The sequence below is a fragment of the Lissotriton helveticus genome, chromosome 2_2 (genome assembly GCF_964261635.1).
Source record: "Lissotriton helveticus chromosome 2_2, aLisHel1.1, whole genome shotgun sequence".
NCBI classification, from domain to species: domain Eukaryota; kingdom Metazoa; phylum Chordata; class Amphibia; order Caudata; family Salamandridae; genus Lissotriton; species Lissotriton helveticus.
Window position 1 is genome coordinate 333,743,775 of NC_136060.1, and position 16,271 is coordinate 333,760,045.

General features: G+C 45.9%; 1 protein-coding gene across 1 annotated transcript; it reads left to right on the forward strand.

Moving 5' to 3' along the window:
* Nucleotides 1–9,910: 9,910 nt before the first annotated feature.
* On the forward strand, nucleotides 9,911–15,089 carry MSX1 (msh homeobox 1). The gene is made up of 2 exons (XM_078678993.1): nucleotides 9,911–10,397; nucleotides 14,095–15,089. Exons 1-2 carry the CDS (start codon nucleotides 9,977–9,979, stop codon nucleotides 14,517–14,519), a joined length of 846 nt encoding a protein of 281 aa, XP_078535119.1. The 5' UTR covers nucleotides 9,911–9,976; the 3' UTR covers nucleotides 14,520–15,089.
* The last annotated feature ends 1,182 nt before the right edge of the window (nucleotides 15,090–16,271 follow it).

Genomic DNA, 16,271 nt, shown 5'->3' on the forward strand with positions numbered 1-16,271 from the left:
CCTAGCAGCCAGGGTATGATTGCTGCTCTTGTGGAGTGTCCCAGCTGTGTCCTGAGCGTACGGCCATGCAGCGTATGTCGACCTGCCTCACCGGGACCAAGGCGTGGTGGAGACTTTTGCTCCGTGAATCCTAGAACCGGAAGTCAGACGGAGGACGCTGACCATAGGCGGGGCTCCCGTGAAGAGGTAGAGAGCCCTGCAAGCTGAATTCGCCTAGTGATCTCTGATGTCCAGGGAGCTGGTCCCGCTGCTCTGGGAAGGCTGCCAGAAGTCAGGCGCGGTCTACGCCTGGTTGTGGGCAGGACAAGGAAGTATCGCGCTCCAGACCGCGAGGCTGAGGAGAGAAGCACAAGAGTCTGATCCATCAGTGGCAAGACGGCTGTCACTTGAATTGCTCAACCCACAATGAATGGTGAGTGGGGCTGAGCTTCTTTGCCGTAAGCTCCAGTCGCCATGAGGGCGGGAGCATCCTTCATTCTGAGTCAGAACAGAGGAGGGGGAGCAAGGTGTTGGCTGCCCTCCCCCGAGACTGCCCAAGTCAATTCTTGTGCTGCCCTGAATTTGGGGCGAGAATCGGTGTTCGCAGTTGCACTGCCAGATCGCGAGCAGGTGCTTGAGGAACACAAAGGTAGGCAGAGCCCTTGCCTTTGAGAAAGGGGCATTGCAGGGTGAGGCCAAGACAGGGCCCCGCTTGAGAATGTCCTGGTAATGTGGACAACAACACTGAGTGGAAAAACGCCTGTTGAGGTGTTGATGTCTAATATGGTTTCATAATGTCGTTTATACCTAATGTGATGGATGCATAATGTGTTTATGCTAGGCGCCTTTCCCAGTAGTTACTGGTTGTTTTCTTACTTACCTGTTCTAATGGTTATGACAGTGGCCTATTGGCCCAGTATTGTATATAATCCCCTGTAAAGTTATATCTAGTGCCAGGTGGCACAGTGTACATATGTGATTACATTCTAATGTGTTTATGAGTAATACAAAGGCTATTTTTTATATAACCTTGTGTGGGGTTTCTTTTGTGGTGTGCCTAGTGTGTTGCTGCTGTGTGTGTCTGTTGCACAAACGCTTTACACATTGCCTCCGGGATAAGCCTGACTGGTCGTGCCAAGCTACCAAGAGGGTGAGCAGGGGTTATCTTCGGCATGTAACGTCCTTGCCCTGACTAGAGTGGTGGTGTCTGCCTGGCTTAAGCGCTTGCCCTAGCCAACCAGAAATCCGATTTCTAACAATACTAAATGGATGAAGTCCAACTTTGGCGCTACACAAAGACTGCATGACTTTGGGCCCTTTTTTTGCCAACTTGATTGGTCTGCTTTTGACAGTAATGATCCAAAACGTACTGCTAAAAACGTTGTTTTCGAATAGGGGGAATAAGTCTGACCCAAGTATGTCGCAGGTTACAGTTTTGCGTATGATTGCAAGACCATCCAGGCATGGGCTCTCTTGCTTAATCTTGTTTTATCTTCTATTAGCGAGTGCTTTATTGCCGTTTTCTTCAGTGTTTGTTGAAAGGAACAGAATGGAAGATTCAGTTGCCAAAGACCTGTGATATTTGTGAGCTTTAAGGATGATTGTAAGTACTTGATGTAAGCAGACTGGGGGTCCTCGTCTGGTGCCCTCCAGAGCGCATTGTTGATTGAGTTTTATCAATTGGACCAGATCTTGTTCCATGTTTTTATTATTACATATCTTCTGTGTAGATACTGCTGCTGCAAGCCAAATTCAAACTGGACCTTCGCCGGTGAAGAGTTGCGGGGTAAGGAGAATATTATTTTATATGTCTGGGTTTGTAGGCTATCCAGGATCGCCTCGTCTTTCCCGTGCTGCATTTCGCTTGAGCAGGCCACTGTTGGCAGGAGTTTTGCTTTAACCCGTTGGCTGCGCCGCCGATTTTGGGGAATGGCGGAACTTCCGCAAAACGGGCGGGGCCCGTCGGCCATTGGTAGTGCTGGTGCTACGGCCGACGGCAGCATGGAAGGGGGGAACTGCTAATAGTGGAGTAAATGATGGGCCTTTTAGGCTCCTTGCCATTGAGCAGAAGGCTAATATTAGTCCATTTCCTTTCTTCATTAGGATCTCATTGTGTTTTCGAAAAGTGAGTCGGTTATCCAGACGTATACCTAGGTACTTGTAGCTGCTGACCACTTCCAGTTGTGTATCGCTGATTTTAAATGGCAGTTGTTTTTCGGAGCGACGACTTATGGTCATGGCTTTTGTTTTGTATTTTTTTCAAGCATGTTTACCTTAGCAAATTGCACCAGTTTGTTAATTGCCCTGTGAAATCCTATTCTTGTGTGACTTAATAACACGATATCATAAGCATAAGAGAGGTGTGTGACCTAAAGTGTTGAAAAAACAATGATTACAAAGTTTCAGGGGAAAAGACGATAAAAGCTAAGCAGCTTTAGGTCAAATGACAGCTTTCTTTGGTGGAAGCCCAGCACATGCTGGCACACCAGAATAAGGGATATCACTTTAAAGGCAATTCTGCTACTGATCAGGCTGCAAAATCTGACATGCAGAAGATTGTTTGAAAAGTACCAGCAATGACCTGATCATAAACCAGAATCGTCCTGGATATTTACTCCGCAGTCCAATCATCACACACACAAATAACTCCAGCCCTGGCTTTCCGGAGAAGTACAACTGCGTCCTGCACAACATGGTCTCCCTACAGTAAGCTCCATTAAAATAAGGGAACGCCATATACCAAATCAGTGTAACCAATTAACCCAAATAAAAGCCACTCATGGAGGAATAGGCTCTGCTCTGCACATGCTGGGGTGTCTGTGATGCTACACCTCTTACAGGAATGTTACTAACTGCTATTAATGCCAAAACAAACCAAACAGTATGTACTACAATAAGAAGTTGTCAAAACAAAATGTTACTATTATAAGACCCCGCTAACTCAATTGGAGAAAGCTTTTCATCTCTTCCATAGAGTACTTCAACCAAGTTGATTCATTCTAGCCAGTAGATAAATATAACTATACACTGGTAGTGAAAGACTCAAGCACTCTGTACATATGGGTGTGGCCACAGGTCATTGCATTCATAGGCAAAAAAGACTTGTTAGGCTTAGTAAGAATGGGTGGAGTTCCATCATATCATTCTGATAAATGTCCTGCGTTTACCTTAAAAAACATTAGCAGAGACACTTGATATGGTGGGAGTAAGCCTCCAATTTCCACAACCCTTTAGGACCAGCTCAAACAGGTACATCGAAAGAGCTAATGTCATATTAAAATAAGCCTTGACTAGTGAACTCTGAGTTCAGAACCTGCTTAGTGTTCAGAGAGGTTTTAACAATATGGGTCTCATATTGTTTGGAGTCAAAATGAATGTTCTGACCTTCCAGGCAGGAGGGATCCACAGAATCATTCACATCTCTGCCGCAGGATTTGCTGCATGCCAGGGATGGTCTAAGTCAGACTACAACTCTGATGCTGTCAGGGACTGGTTACCGAAGGTCGGTGAATTTGTAGTAGAGGGACTCGGATTGAAGGAAGAGTTTGGTTCAACCTATCAAGATCCTGTGCTGGGGATGGGGATGAAAGTGCTGGGAATGAAAGAAACAAGAACAGCGATATCACCATTGTTACTTTAGAGGAAGAAGATGTGAGAAGGTGTCTGAAGGCACAAAGAACCCATACCATGTGGTCCATCTTGCACAGCAGACTAGTGCAACTTTCAAAACTACCACTGACTGTGCATCTGACAGCACGAATCAATGCAAAGCACAGAACAATGAGTGGTGAGCAGTGAAAAAACTGTTGATGGAGTGTGACTGTCAACTTCACCACCTCTGCACATTGAACGTGAGTCAGATGAGAAAGTTTCAGAGTCTGTTTCACCCACGATTCAAATAAAGAAGTATCAGAATGTGAAACAAGTCCATTAATGACTTGACATTGGATAGTCTGCCAAGTCAAATAAGAGAATGTAATAAAGGGCTTTTTTTCAATTGAGGGGAGGACATTTAAAGATAGAGTGAAAGAATACATCAAACCACCTTGGACTTATGTCTGGCTCATAATAACCATAATTTCACTGGTGATTTTTTTTCCAAGTGATGGTGTATCTATTAAGGAAGATGGAGCTTGCTATATAAATCATATACAATTGTAGCAATCACACCTAGGCCCAAACATAATAATCTTGTTTGTGGCCACAAACGCTGAGATTAGCAAACCAGGAGTGTTTGCGACTGTAAAATAGGTTTTCCATTTGTACAAATCCCATTTTAGAACTCGATAATAGAGACCAATGCCAACTCTCAGAGAAGCTTTTTTTTTAAAATAAATATACTAACCCCCTATCGTGTGAAGAAAACAGACTGAATCAAAAACAATACTGTATTTAAACACAATCACAGACGAGATCTTCTGGCCCCTGCAGGCCACCGCCCCTTTGATTGTTTACAAATCAAAGTGAGTTGCAATTTGCAACTAACCAGCATTTTGGGAGCCGACCTTTCCGTACATATGTCCGTTTACAGATTCCATACTGATCAAGAGAAATACTTGCAGCAGACTGCCACCAGTTTTTGCGATGAGTCTAATAGTACATCTGGCCCCTAATTCTCTTTCATTCCCTCATAAACAAACTGAAGTGTTTCTTTTAAGAACACCAGACCAGGTGTACTAACCAAAAACTACTAAGTTAACGTTCCGGAGTAGCTCGCTACTTGTCACACAAATATGAGTATTAAGCAGAGGCCAAAACAGATTGCAAATCGGTATTGAAAATGACAGTGTGCAAAGCATGGACCACATGACACTGTGTGGAAGGTTAAGCCCCAAAGCCCATGACAAACCGCGGGTCCCATGCCTGGAGACATCCAGTCGGCGGCAGGTCACGCGACGTCGTGCAAAGTCCGGACGCGAGGGTGGAGCGCAACTGACATGCCATGGCCATCCTGTGCAACCCACAGACCATGATGAGAATGTGGAACAGTCACGCCACGGAAAATGCTGTGCAGTGTACACTAGAAAGGTTTTTAAGCGTACAGTTTGCTTCAGCCTGCTAGCGCTTTGAAGTAACAGTAGGACACTTTATAATACCTAGAAATGATTTAAGATAAAGGCTTGCAGCGGCTCATGTGGAAGCTGAGTGTGCACGGGACACGGACACTGAACCATGATACGGACCGGCTTCAATGCATCGCCCCACATGGGAATTTCCACAGTGGGGAAATACACTGCCCAGTGCCCACGCGGGAACGTGGAAATATTCACTGGCTGTGGGGAGCACTGTTCACGCGGGGGTGATGGGCAGGTTTGCACGCGGGGGTGTAAGGGTACGGGCAGAGGAGAGCGCCTAGACGGGTAGGGGGTTTAACACTGTTCCGATGTGGGACGGCAGCGAAGTCTGCTCGTCGGAAAGTCTGCACTGACTAACGGTCACTAACCCTTTAATACGCTATGAACCGGGTCTCACACCCAACAGAATCAATCCTGCACGCGAAGGGCGACTCCAACACCAGCTGACTCTGGAACATTTTTTAATAGATTTTTTTTGTTTTGACTCAATTTCTTTGATGATGAAAGAGGACGACTGCGCAACAATTATGACAATGTTTTAAAGAGACGATCACGCGACGTATGATATAAAATGAGAGATAGTTTCTAGAATTGCAATCAAAATAATAATGACAGACGGGTATTAAATAACGCAATCGTATATGTCGTGTTGGTATACAAGCAGGCACCCAGCGCGCAGAGAGAAATATCATATTGATGAACGAACAGTTTGTAATAGTCACCTTAACAAATAAATATATATATATATATATATATATATATATATATATATATATATATATATATATATATATATATATATATATATGTGTGTGTGCATACATATATATGTGTGTATACATATATATACATAAATATATATATATACACATAAATATATACATATACACATACATATATAAAGATAGATAGATAGATAGATAGATAGATAGATAGATAGATAGATAGATAGATAGATAGATAGATAGATAGATAGATAGATAGATAGATAGATACACACATGGGGCACGCTCATCATTCAATTTTCCCACTGGCGAACACTTTAAAAATACACGCGGGAGAACACCATGGACTGTTGAATTATAAAACATTCGTCCCGTCGTAACTTTTAGAATCTGGCGAGATTTGCAGATTAACTAAGAAAACGCATTTATAATCAGATTCTCTCTATCATTTAGATATATATTGGGAATGGCAGTTATATGATATGAATAATTGATAAATAAATGAAACATTGTGAGCGCTTTCCATTGCGGCTGAGTAAAGTGCATGCACACGCACACTTAACGATGATTCAGCAGCAATGTTCACATAATTCAGAAACGCGATGCAGCTAAAAGGGTTAACGCTCACCGCTGACATCGGCAGTGATTTAAAGCTCACGATCTGAATCCGGCAAGGCAGGCATCGCTTTATATCCTTTCGGGGTTGGAAAATAGAGTCCTGTCAAACGTGATTAGAACATCTGGTGTGCACAGCCAGTAGGATGATCGGCAAATTTGTGGTATAAAGCGCTGTCCCAAAAAAATCTCATTGTCGTGTGGGTAGATTACTTTTCAATCGATAGTAGCTCATTTACAACTAATCGAAACACAACTGATAGCTCAACTTTACAAGACTGTTAATAGCCTCGTTTACAAGACTGTAATAGCCTCGTTGCACATACTAGGACACGAGAGGATGAAATACGTGTGCAGTGTTCTCCAGCGAGATTCCGTGCGTTGCACTTTAATCCCAGTTCCTTGCACAAGAAGGCAGATCCCCGGTTTTCCAAGTGAACACCACGACCTTGCCGTTAGACGCGCTTACAATCCGATGTCAAATAAAGCCTGCCGGCAGGTGGGGTCGGTAAGGGTCAAATCGCAGTCTAATAGGAGGTGTACCCACGTCACACTTATGCGGCTATCACTCCCAAGACTTCCTGTGGAGGGGGAGCACACCTAAAACTGTCTGCACCACACACAGGGCCCTGCACCCCTCTGCACTCATCCACCTCACTAAAGGAATGAGGAACGGGGGACACAACGGTGGAACCTCCCACCTTCAAAGGAGAGCAGAGAACAGCTGATCATTCTTAAAAGCAATGCAAGAATGTGGAACCCTCTTCCTTCGGCCTCCGCAAGACCCCGTGCCATGCTACCTTTCAAGGGAAACTCAAACCCTTCTCTTTAAAGATGCTTGGGCTGAATCTCTGATCCCCACACACGCTGCTGTTTCTCGCCTTTTCTGTCTGTGTCTCAAATATTCTCACGTTAGACAGTAAGTGTACTCCTGTAAAGCACTCTGATGCCCCTCAGCAATGTCCGCGCTGTGTAAAATCACAAAATCAATAATACGTGTATTAAATAGCGCCTACCCTTGGCACTTCTAGCTCTTGAAGCGCTGCGCACAATACAGGCTCGTCAACGGGCCTAGAGTAAAGGAGGGCATCTCGCTGCCCCTCCCTCTAGGATAACTAACTATCCCTAAATGACTGCTCGAGCCGCTGCGGTGGTGGAGATTAGAGCCCTGCAGCCGTCAGTAAACTCATCCCAGCGGGCGGGCGAGCGCGGTGCTCGGCGGGCGGAGGATAAGCGGGGAGCGATGGCTGGGCTCATCCCGGGAAAGGCCGCGCGGGGCAGGCGCATCCTGCAAAGCTCTGCGCTCACCCGTAGCATCCCACGGATCAAGCTGCCCCTCTTACCTCATACACCAGATTAACCCACCCAAATTTACCAGAGTATTCACCAGGCATTCCGCAGAGGGACCTACAGCTCACGCCGCTGCTGGTCTTACACCCTGCATATGTCTCCACATTTCACCCGACATATCAGCCTCTCTCATACTACCTCACCCCGCTGCTGCCCCAGTGACTGTGGGATCTTACACCAGCACGTCAAGCCAGTCTCACCTCATGGACCCAATACCCCACCTCACCACACAGCTCACCCGTCAAACCTGCAGCTCACCCGTCAAACCTACAGCTCACCCGTCAAACCTGTAGCTTACCCGTCAAACCTACAGCTCACCCGTCAAACCTACAGCTCACCCGTCAAACCTGCAGCTCACCCGTCAAACCTACAGCTCACCAGTCAAACCTGTAGCTTACCCGTCAAACCTGTAGCTTACCCGTCTAACCTACAGCTCACCCGTCAAACCTGTAGCTCACCTTACACTTCGAAACCCGGAGAGCAATCTGTGCTCTCTCACCTATGAGCTGCGGAACCCACCGAACACATCTCACCCACTCACCCACAGCTCACTCGCCCGCAGCCCACCCCACATATCATCTCGAGACACGTCAACTCACCCCACCGACCTAGACACAGCTCATTCCGCACCATGTCTCTTACACTTAACCCACAGGCCTCATACGCTACGCAAGTAAACTTAAAAGCCACATATAATCCCTTTCTCCGCGTAGGGGCGTAGCTATTATCAGTGCAGAAGGTGCAGTGGCACCATGGCCTTAGGACTGGGAAAGGCCGATGCATGGCCGCACACCTCACGTCACGCACTGCGCTCTCCGCATTTCCCGCCAGCGCCCGGCGTCACGCACGAGGTGCCTGGCTGCTCTGTCACCTCCCGCTGTAACATTAAAGCGCAGATGCTGGTAAGCATCAGTAGGGGAGACCCCGGCCTGCGAGGACCCAGGAGCAAAGGCGCGTTAATATCAGGCGCCGTTTGTTTATCTTGAGCAGACAACTGGCGGCGTTTCATTTCTGGAGGTCCCCTTCTAATAAAGATAAGCAGCAGATGGGGCATACATCAGCCCCGTCACTGGGATGCGCAGTTTACAGCCTCTACCGGGCACTATAATTACCGCCGCTCCTTTCCCACCAGGAGCAGACGTGCACATTATGTATGCCAGGGTTTAAACTGAGTCCCCTGTGTCCTTCCATGCCCTTCAGTGCTCTGTGGGGGTGGGGTGGGGTGGCCATACAAACGGCCCTAATATGTTCAGCCCATTGCTAGTGTTGTCCAATGGTTGATGCAAATGCGGGCATCTCTTCATATTGTTTCATTTGCCATTCATCCTTAATTCAGTTCACAAACTACCGCTCCAATGAGAGGGGCTTATTTATAAATCGCTTGCGCCGCCGGTGTGCCACACGGGGCTTGTGAATAAGCCGCATAGTACGGAGGGCGAGCCGAAGAGAGGTTATGGCCTTCCAGCCAGAGATGCCGACTTTGGATCTGCGGAACCAAGATCGAGCATGTCTTTGGTCAGCTTTCAGTCAGTGATTCTGGGCATATCTCTTAATCTCCCCGTGCCTACTTAGAAATGAATGTGTCCTTGTGTAAGGTAACTACGTGCGTATGTAAAGCGCTCCAATACGTTCGCCCTATATAGATCTGCAGAAAAAAGTCAATTAAAAAAAAATTGTACATCTGCTATTTACTGTGCTTAGAAACAGTAGACGTGTTTTATGAGGTATTAAATGAAGAAAAAAAAGGTTCGCGATAGCCATGATTTTTTCCTGAAGTCTATCTCTTGCTGCGTCTTCAATGTTGATAGATTACAACTATTGCCCAAAAAAAGCCCAAAAAAAGCACGACTGGGGAGAAGCACATAAAAAGAAGAAGAGGGACGGGAGGGGTGCGTCGCGCATGCCGTCTGGAACCCCAAAACACTCGCACATCCCACCACCCCCCGTCTGAAGAGCGGAGCGGTGTAATAAAGCTGGGATCTGAAAGTTTGCCTGTATTCTCGCAAACTTCCCTCCAGTGCAGGAGTTTCTGCAGCCGGTAGGTGAAGGAGTTCAGCAGCCAATCGGAAGTTGGCGTCCCTCCCCTCTGCACGCCGATTGGCCAGGGCCGGGCCCCCTGCTTTCCTACCAGTTAGACCAGTTGGTGCCGTGCCCTGGCAGTGACAGTGCTGTGCCAGGACCGCTCGACTGCTGACCCTGCTCCGTGTCCAGCCCACCCTGCACCCGCTCTGCATGGCCCCCGGTCTCTACATGGCTTCTGTCCAGCTGGGAGTGAAGGCCGAGGAGTCCCCCGCCCTGAACAAGCCCAGGATGCAGCCGGGCCTGAGCCCGCGGGCGGACGAGGAGCCGGACAAGCCCAAGCCTGCAGCCATCCTGCCCTTCAGCGTGGAGGCGCTCATGGCCGACCGCCGGCCGGTCAGCAGGGACCGCGAGCGCTGCAGCCCGGCGGTGCCCCCGCTGCCCGGGCCCTCTCAGACCAGCCCCACGATGCTCGGGCCGGACTCCCCTGGGTCCCCCCTCTCCGTCAGCAGACACTATTCTATGGGGGGGCTTCTGCATCTCCAGGAGGACGCGCTCATGAAGCCCGAGAGCCCAGAGGCGCCCGAGAGGAGCCCCTGGGCGCAGAGCCCCAAGTTCTCTCCGCCCTCAGCAAGTAAGTGAGCGGTGAAAGTGAAACTCTGAGCTGATACTACCTGTAATGTGCAGGCGAGCATCCCTCACGGCGCTCCTCTCTCTGGTTGCAGCACTGAATGTATCTTGAGGAATGCTGACCTGTGCCAAAGTGCCAACCTGCCTGTAGAGAACTATTCACGTGTCCTATAGTCTTATGTGTAGAGAACTATTAGCATCTCTGTAGAAAACCATTAGTCGCTCTGCATACACATACTGATCCCATACCATGTATACATACTGACCCCCATACCATGTGTGTACATACTCACCCCTATACATACATACTGACCCCATACCATGTATACATACTGACCCCTATACCATGTGTATACATACTGACCCCTATACCATATATATACATACTGAACCCATACCATGTGTATACATACTGACCCCTATACAAAACTGGTGGGCTCTACTCGTCTCTCTGCTTGTCTGTTTGTACAGGACTGTCCATCTATATGTTAAGAGCCTCTACTCTATGGAGAACTAATCATCTCTCTGAAAATACCTATTCGTCTATATAGGGACCTATTCTTTCATCCGCGGAGAACTACTGTTCTCTCTATAGAGAACTAATGCTCGTTCTCTAGAGAACCACACGTCTGTGTAGAGAACTACTCAACTCTTTGTAGGGAACTAATCATCTACCTGTAAATACCTATTCGTCTAATGGGGAATTATTCCTTCATCTGTAGAGAATTAATACTTTATCTGCACAAACCTAATTCTCTACGTAGTGAACTAACCACCTATCTGTGAATACCTACTCGTCTATGCGGGGAGCTAGTCACCCATCTGTGGAGTACCGACCATCCATTTGTAGTGAAACACTGATGCAGCCTCACATACCCTTTACTCAGTGTGTCAAGAACTGTCCTTCTTTCTGTTTTATTGGTCAAACCTTATAATTTTGTAACTATATTCGTGAATACAAGACTCACGAACCAATGAAAATATAGAAACCTGTTGTTCGCAAAATTCTGCAAACTGTTCCTCTATGGTAATACAGACCTACGAATGAGTGAGTGGGTTATATAATGAACACTGCACATGAGACCTCAGTTCATATGCATACGCATATAAATAAAATGTACATCTCTATATAGTGCTAAAAAGAATTAAAGGGGCTTCATCTCAATTCAGAACCCTCCTTAGTTCCTGCACCGGATCACTCTCACAGCTCTATTAATTCATCTAAGCATAATTATTGACGTGTGGGGGCTCACTGTTGAATTTTTCATCCACCTGGTGACGCCTATTGATCTCTGTACTGAACTATTCATCCAGCTGTACATGAGTACTGTGTCTGTGTATATCTATTAACGTATTTGTGTGTTCGCATCGTAGAGAGCTACTGATCTGGTGGCATGTTTGAGCTTTCTAATTAACAATAACAAGAAGTGTATGTCAAACTGTCACAGTCTTCTTCATAGTTAGATAGATGGATAGATCATTTCACTCCCAATGGTCCATCAGCATTAACTACTAATATTTACGTTTATTCCATCTCGATTTTAAAGTTTCATCGTTGAGTGTGCGTGCCTGTCTTGAAGCATTTGTTTGAACTGCCCTTAATCAGTAAATTTATATTCGGCGATCCGCATCTACCCATTCACCCATTCATCCATCTAATGTTAGCTGTGTGAACACATCTATGCGTATTGCCACTCCCTCTGGCTGCTTTCATCTGTTTCTCTGCCTTTGGATCTATCACTATGGCTCACGTGCTCACCTCACCGCATGCGTCACCTGCACCTCTCTGTTTTCTGTGTATTCCACAAAATGTATTACATAGTCCATGAACAGCGACACGTCTCAACAATACTACAACTGCATTAAAAATAAGCTCAAATCAGAGCTATAAATATATATATATAGCTCTGACTGCGCGTCATTGTTAGGGTACAGTGATGCATGTCATCATATACGCGCTTAAATTCAATATATTACAATATTATATTTATTCAGATAAGTGACAGGCTGCCCTCACCGGTGTATAACAATTTTGAAACTAAATGCGTCAAAGGAAAACTCAGCAATGAGATGGAACTTTTCTCATTCTCAAAGTACCTTTCATAGGAATACATGTTGAGCTACTCAAAGAGCTGCAGTGAGACTGACAAGTACCATTAAAGAACGTAAAAAGACGTGCTGTTTTATGAACGAGAATTTAGATCAGTTGTTCTAAATCTTAAATGCTGCCCTGGGCAGTTTGTATTAAGAACATTTAATTGTCGGGTCAAAATTGCATTTTAAGAATGCTGCTTAAGTTTTATTTAAAATAAACGTTGTACTTTTTCGTGTATAAATTCCTTATAATGCGACATGGGTAATAGTTATAAATTAGCCAAATATGCATTGTTCGATTTTGTGGGGAAAAAAAGTGATAATGACAGTCCGGTGTTATCACTCCAGATTCCCAGGCTGCTTATTTGGAAGAATTCACGATATTCCATAGACATTTCATTTTTTGTATATTTTTACCATCTTAAAGTCGTGCTTGAGGTGAAGACATCCTTTCTTAAAAATGACGGATCAATCGCACTTGAGGAAATACCAACTAACAACACTGACACTTGAGGGTTTATTCGTCACATCAGCCCTTTGATAAACTTCTCATAACCGTGTTTACATGTGTCAGTATTATTTACGGTTTATTCAAGCAGACAATTTTGGCACATACGAAGAGAGCTGTTAGAGCAATGAATGGCTGGGCCTTTTCTAATAAACAGGGAAGCTGATTTCCTCTAGTTACATTGCGATAAATAACAGCAGGAAATGTCCAGACCAATATGCAAGTTCACAGTTTCAAGTGTGTGTTCTTGAGTCAATTAGTAGCCTGATGGAATTCAAACATCAGAACTGTTATAAAGATAATTCTAGGTAATTCATCTTGAATCACAGGGCCGGTTGCTGGAGTTAAATGGTGGTGCGTGTTTGTTTTTAATTGGCACATTTTAATCTAGTTTGTGTTCAGATATTTTTTTCTGCCCGACACATATAGGTTCCCGGCCCACAACCCAAATGCCACAACTATTTAGGGGAAATATTTTACCAATTATCCAATATAATATCCATCAAATCATTTGTTTCAAGTCCTTAAATCTTCCAAACGTTTTGTGGAGAACTGCGCACAAATCTACATTTTCCTACAATGTACTGTCTCTAAAAGTGATGCAGTATTTGGCGAACATCCAGGCCATGCATTTTTGCGAAAAAGAACCAGGTCCCAACAAAGTAGTAAATGTACATGTTATACTTATAAAACTGTATACCACTTAGATTTTCCCAGCCATAAGGCATTACCGCCTTCTTGTTAGACGCTATCTTTCTCAAAGATGACAAGTTTTCAAAATGTGTTTAGTCTCACTCTAAATTGCAGTAAAGCCCACATTTGTGTTACAACCAATTGAGCACAAATAATATTTTAAAGCGTCACACAAAGAGAAGAATGTAAGAAACTGTTTGCAAACTTGAGAGTCTGGGCTCCTCTTAGTTACCTGTTCACATCTCACATGTCTTTGCTGGACCATACCGTTGCTTCTTCATGTGGCACTGCACATAGATTGCTTAACAGAATGTCTAATTGCACTTTATATGAATGCATTAATGTTGTGCTATACAGTGGCGTTATTGTGTTGCTAAATCTGCTGCTCCTTTTCCTCCCACCATAGGAAGGCTGAGCCCCCCTGCCTGCACCCTCCGGAAGCACAAGACCAACCGGAAGCCGCGCACGCCTTTCACGACCTCGCAGCTCCTGGCGCTGGAGCGGAAGTTCCGCCAAAAGCAGTACCTGTCGATTGCCGAGCGCGCGGAGTTCTCGGGCTCCCTCAGCCTCACCGAGACTCAGGTGAAGATCTGGTTCCAGAACCGCCGAGCCAAAGCCAAGAGGCTGCAGGAGGCCGAGCTGGAGAAGCTCAAGATGGCTGCCAAGCCCATGATGAGCCCGGCCTTCGGCCTCTCCTTCCCCCTCGGGTCGCCCGTCCACGCTGCCTCCCTGTACGGGCCGAGTGCACCCTTCCACAGGTCCAGCATGCCCATGTCGCCCATGGGACTCTACGCCGCGCACATGGGGTACAGCATGTACCACTTGACATAGGGCAGTCTAGACCCCTCACGGACCTTTCTGATGCAGCACTTTCTGACGTGGGCCCCCCTGGCCACGCCTTCCTTTGAGGGTACACAGACACAGGTGTGAGATGTGCTGGGGTGATGCCGGCTCTGTATTTAACACTTGCAAAAATGCATCGATCTGCACTCCTCCATGGGATATTTTCATAAGAATGGGCCTCCTCCTTTTTGTGCAATGGCCACAGTTCCAGTTACATTCACAGAAACGTCCAGCATTGAAGCTCAGCACGGCTCAGGACATTGTGCACAGGCCATTCCTGTCACACATTGTTATGAATTCTTGAAGACATTGCGGGTTTGCCCTGAGTGTGGCAGGAACTTTTACATTTTGAGAGCTATCACCGACACTACAAAAAAAGGGATGCAGAGCACAATCTCTGGACATAGAGAGGTGGCATGTTACATAATCACTGCGCTCTTACCGAACAGCACTGTTATCGTGTGCAAATGGACCTGCATTAGTCCCTTGGGGAGGGACTGTGTAATATTTTGTATATTTGAAAAATATTATCATTTATATTATAGCTATATTTGTTAAATAAATTAATTTTAAGCTACCTTTCCTGTACCTTGTTTAATTTTTGCAGTGTATGTGCTCGATTACGAATTCACAAAAGATCACACGGTGTCCAACACATACAACAGTGGGCCTTTTGGCCTTGAGGTACTCTACTACTGAGAACACTTTGGTTTGTTGAGATCGTTTTGTTTTGACCATAGTACATGCTTCTATGTGTATTCATGTATTCATTCATTTATTGGCAGCAACTGTACACACGAAGATTGTTTCATGTTTCTTAAAGACCTTCCCAAGATCACAGATGTTTATTTCTTCCAAAGTTCTCACAGCTGTTGTTCCTAACAGAAGTTATCCCGTCGCTGTCCACATATACACATCACAAGTCCTAAACACTGCAATGGTATTGAACCTGTCCGCACATCTTTACAGGGAGCACTGAAATGGTTGCAAATATATATATATATACTTCTAGGTTAGACAGGTAATAATAGCCTAGTGTTTATGACTGTCTGGCACGACTGATGACGATTCCAGGCACGAGGGCCTGGTTACGTGGAAGCATATTCCCGAAGGAACTGGCATAATAATTGTTTAAGCTGCTGACAAAGCCAGGTTATATTTCAAGGGCCGTGCGATGTACAAGCAGCCCACCCCTTGGGAAGCATCGCTGGCCCTTGCAGTCAACATCCAAAAGCCTAGCCTAACTCCCCGGGTGCTGCAGGTCGAGGCGCACCCGGGGCTGCAGTGAGTTTGTAGCTGACAGATCTTGTTGTGTGTGCTCGGCTCAGCTGCTGAATCATGCTGTGCACAGCTTAGTAAATAATGTAGGCACACTGACCAGTCATGACCTGCAGGAAGGGTATGAAAGGGGGTGCACTGAATGGCCTAGCCCATGTGTGTTATTCCAAATCCCTTTGATCTCTTGTATGCCAATGGATGCTTTGATTCACCAGGTCAGCGACTTGGTCTCATTTTCTGCCATGTGCTTTCATAGATGATTGTGGATTTATTCATTTTCACGATCGTTTGTCTCAAACTGTACTTTTAGGGTTTCAACGAGGCGTGGCAGGGCCTCCTTGTGCAGTGGTTAACACTGGCATTGTATTGACACCTGGGATTCAGCGTCATTAGGAAAGGGACACGTTGGAGACTCATGGAAAATGAACTTTCCCAGGCGTCCAGTTAGGTCATCACGGTGAC

Bases quoted from the DNA above. Each gene is read 5' to 3' on its own strand.
- MSX1 (XM_078678993.1), top strand. From the start codon at position 9,977: ATGGCCCCCGGTCTCTACATGGCTTCTGTCCAGCTGGGAGTGAAGGCC. The intron at 10,398-14,094 runs GTAAGTGAGCGG...CTCCCACCATAG, and splicing joins GTTCTCTCCGCCCTCAGCAA to GAAGGCTGAGCCCCCCTGCC.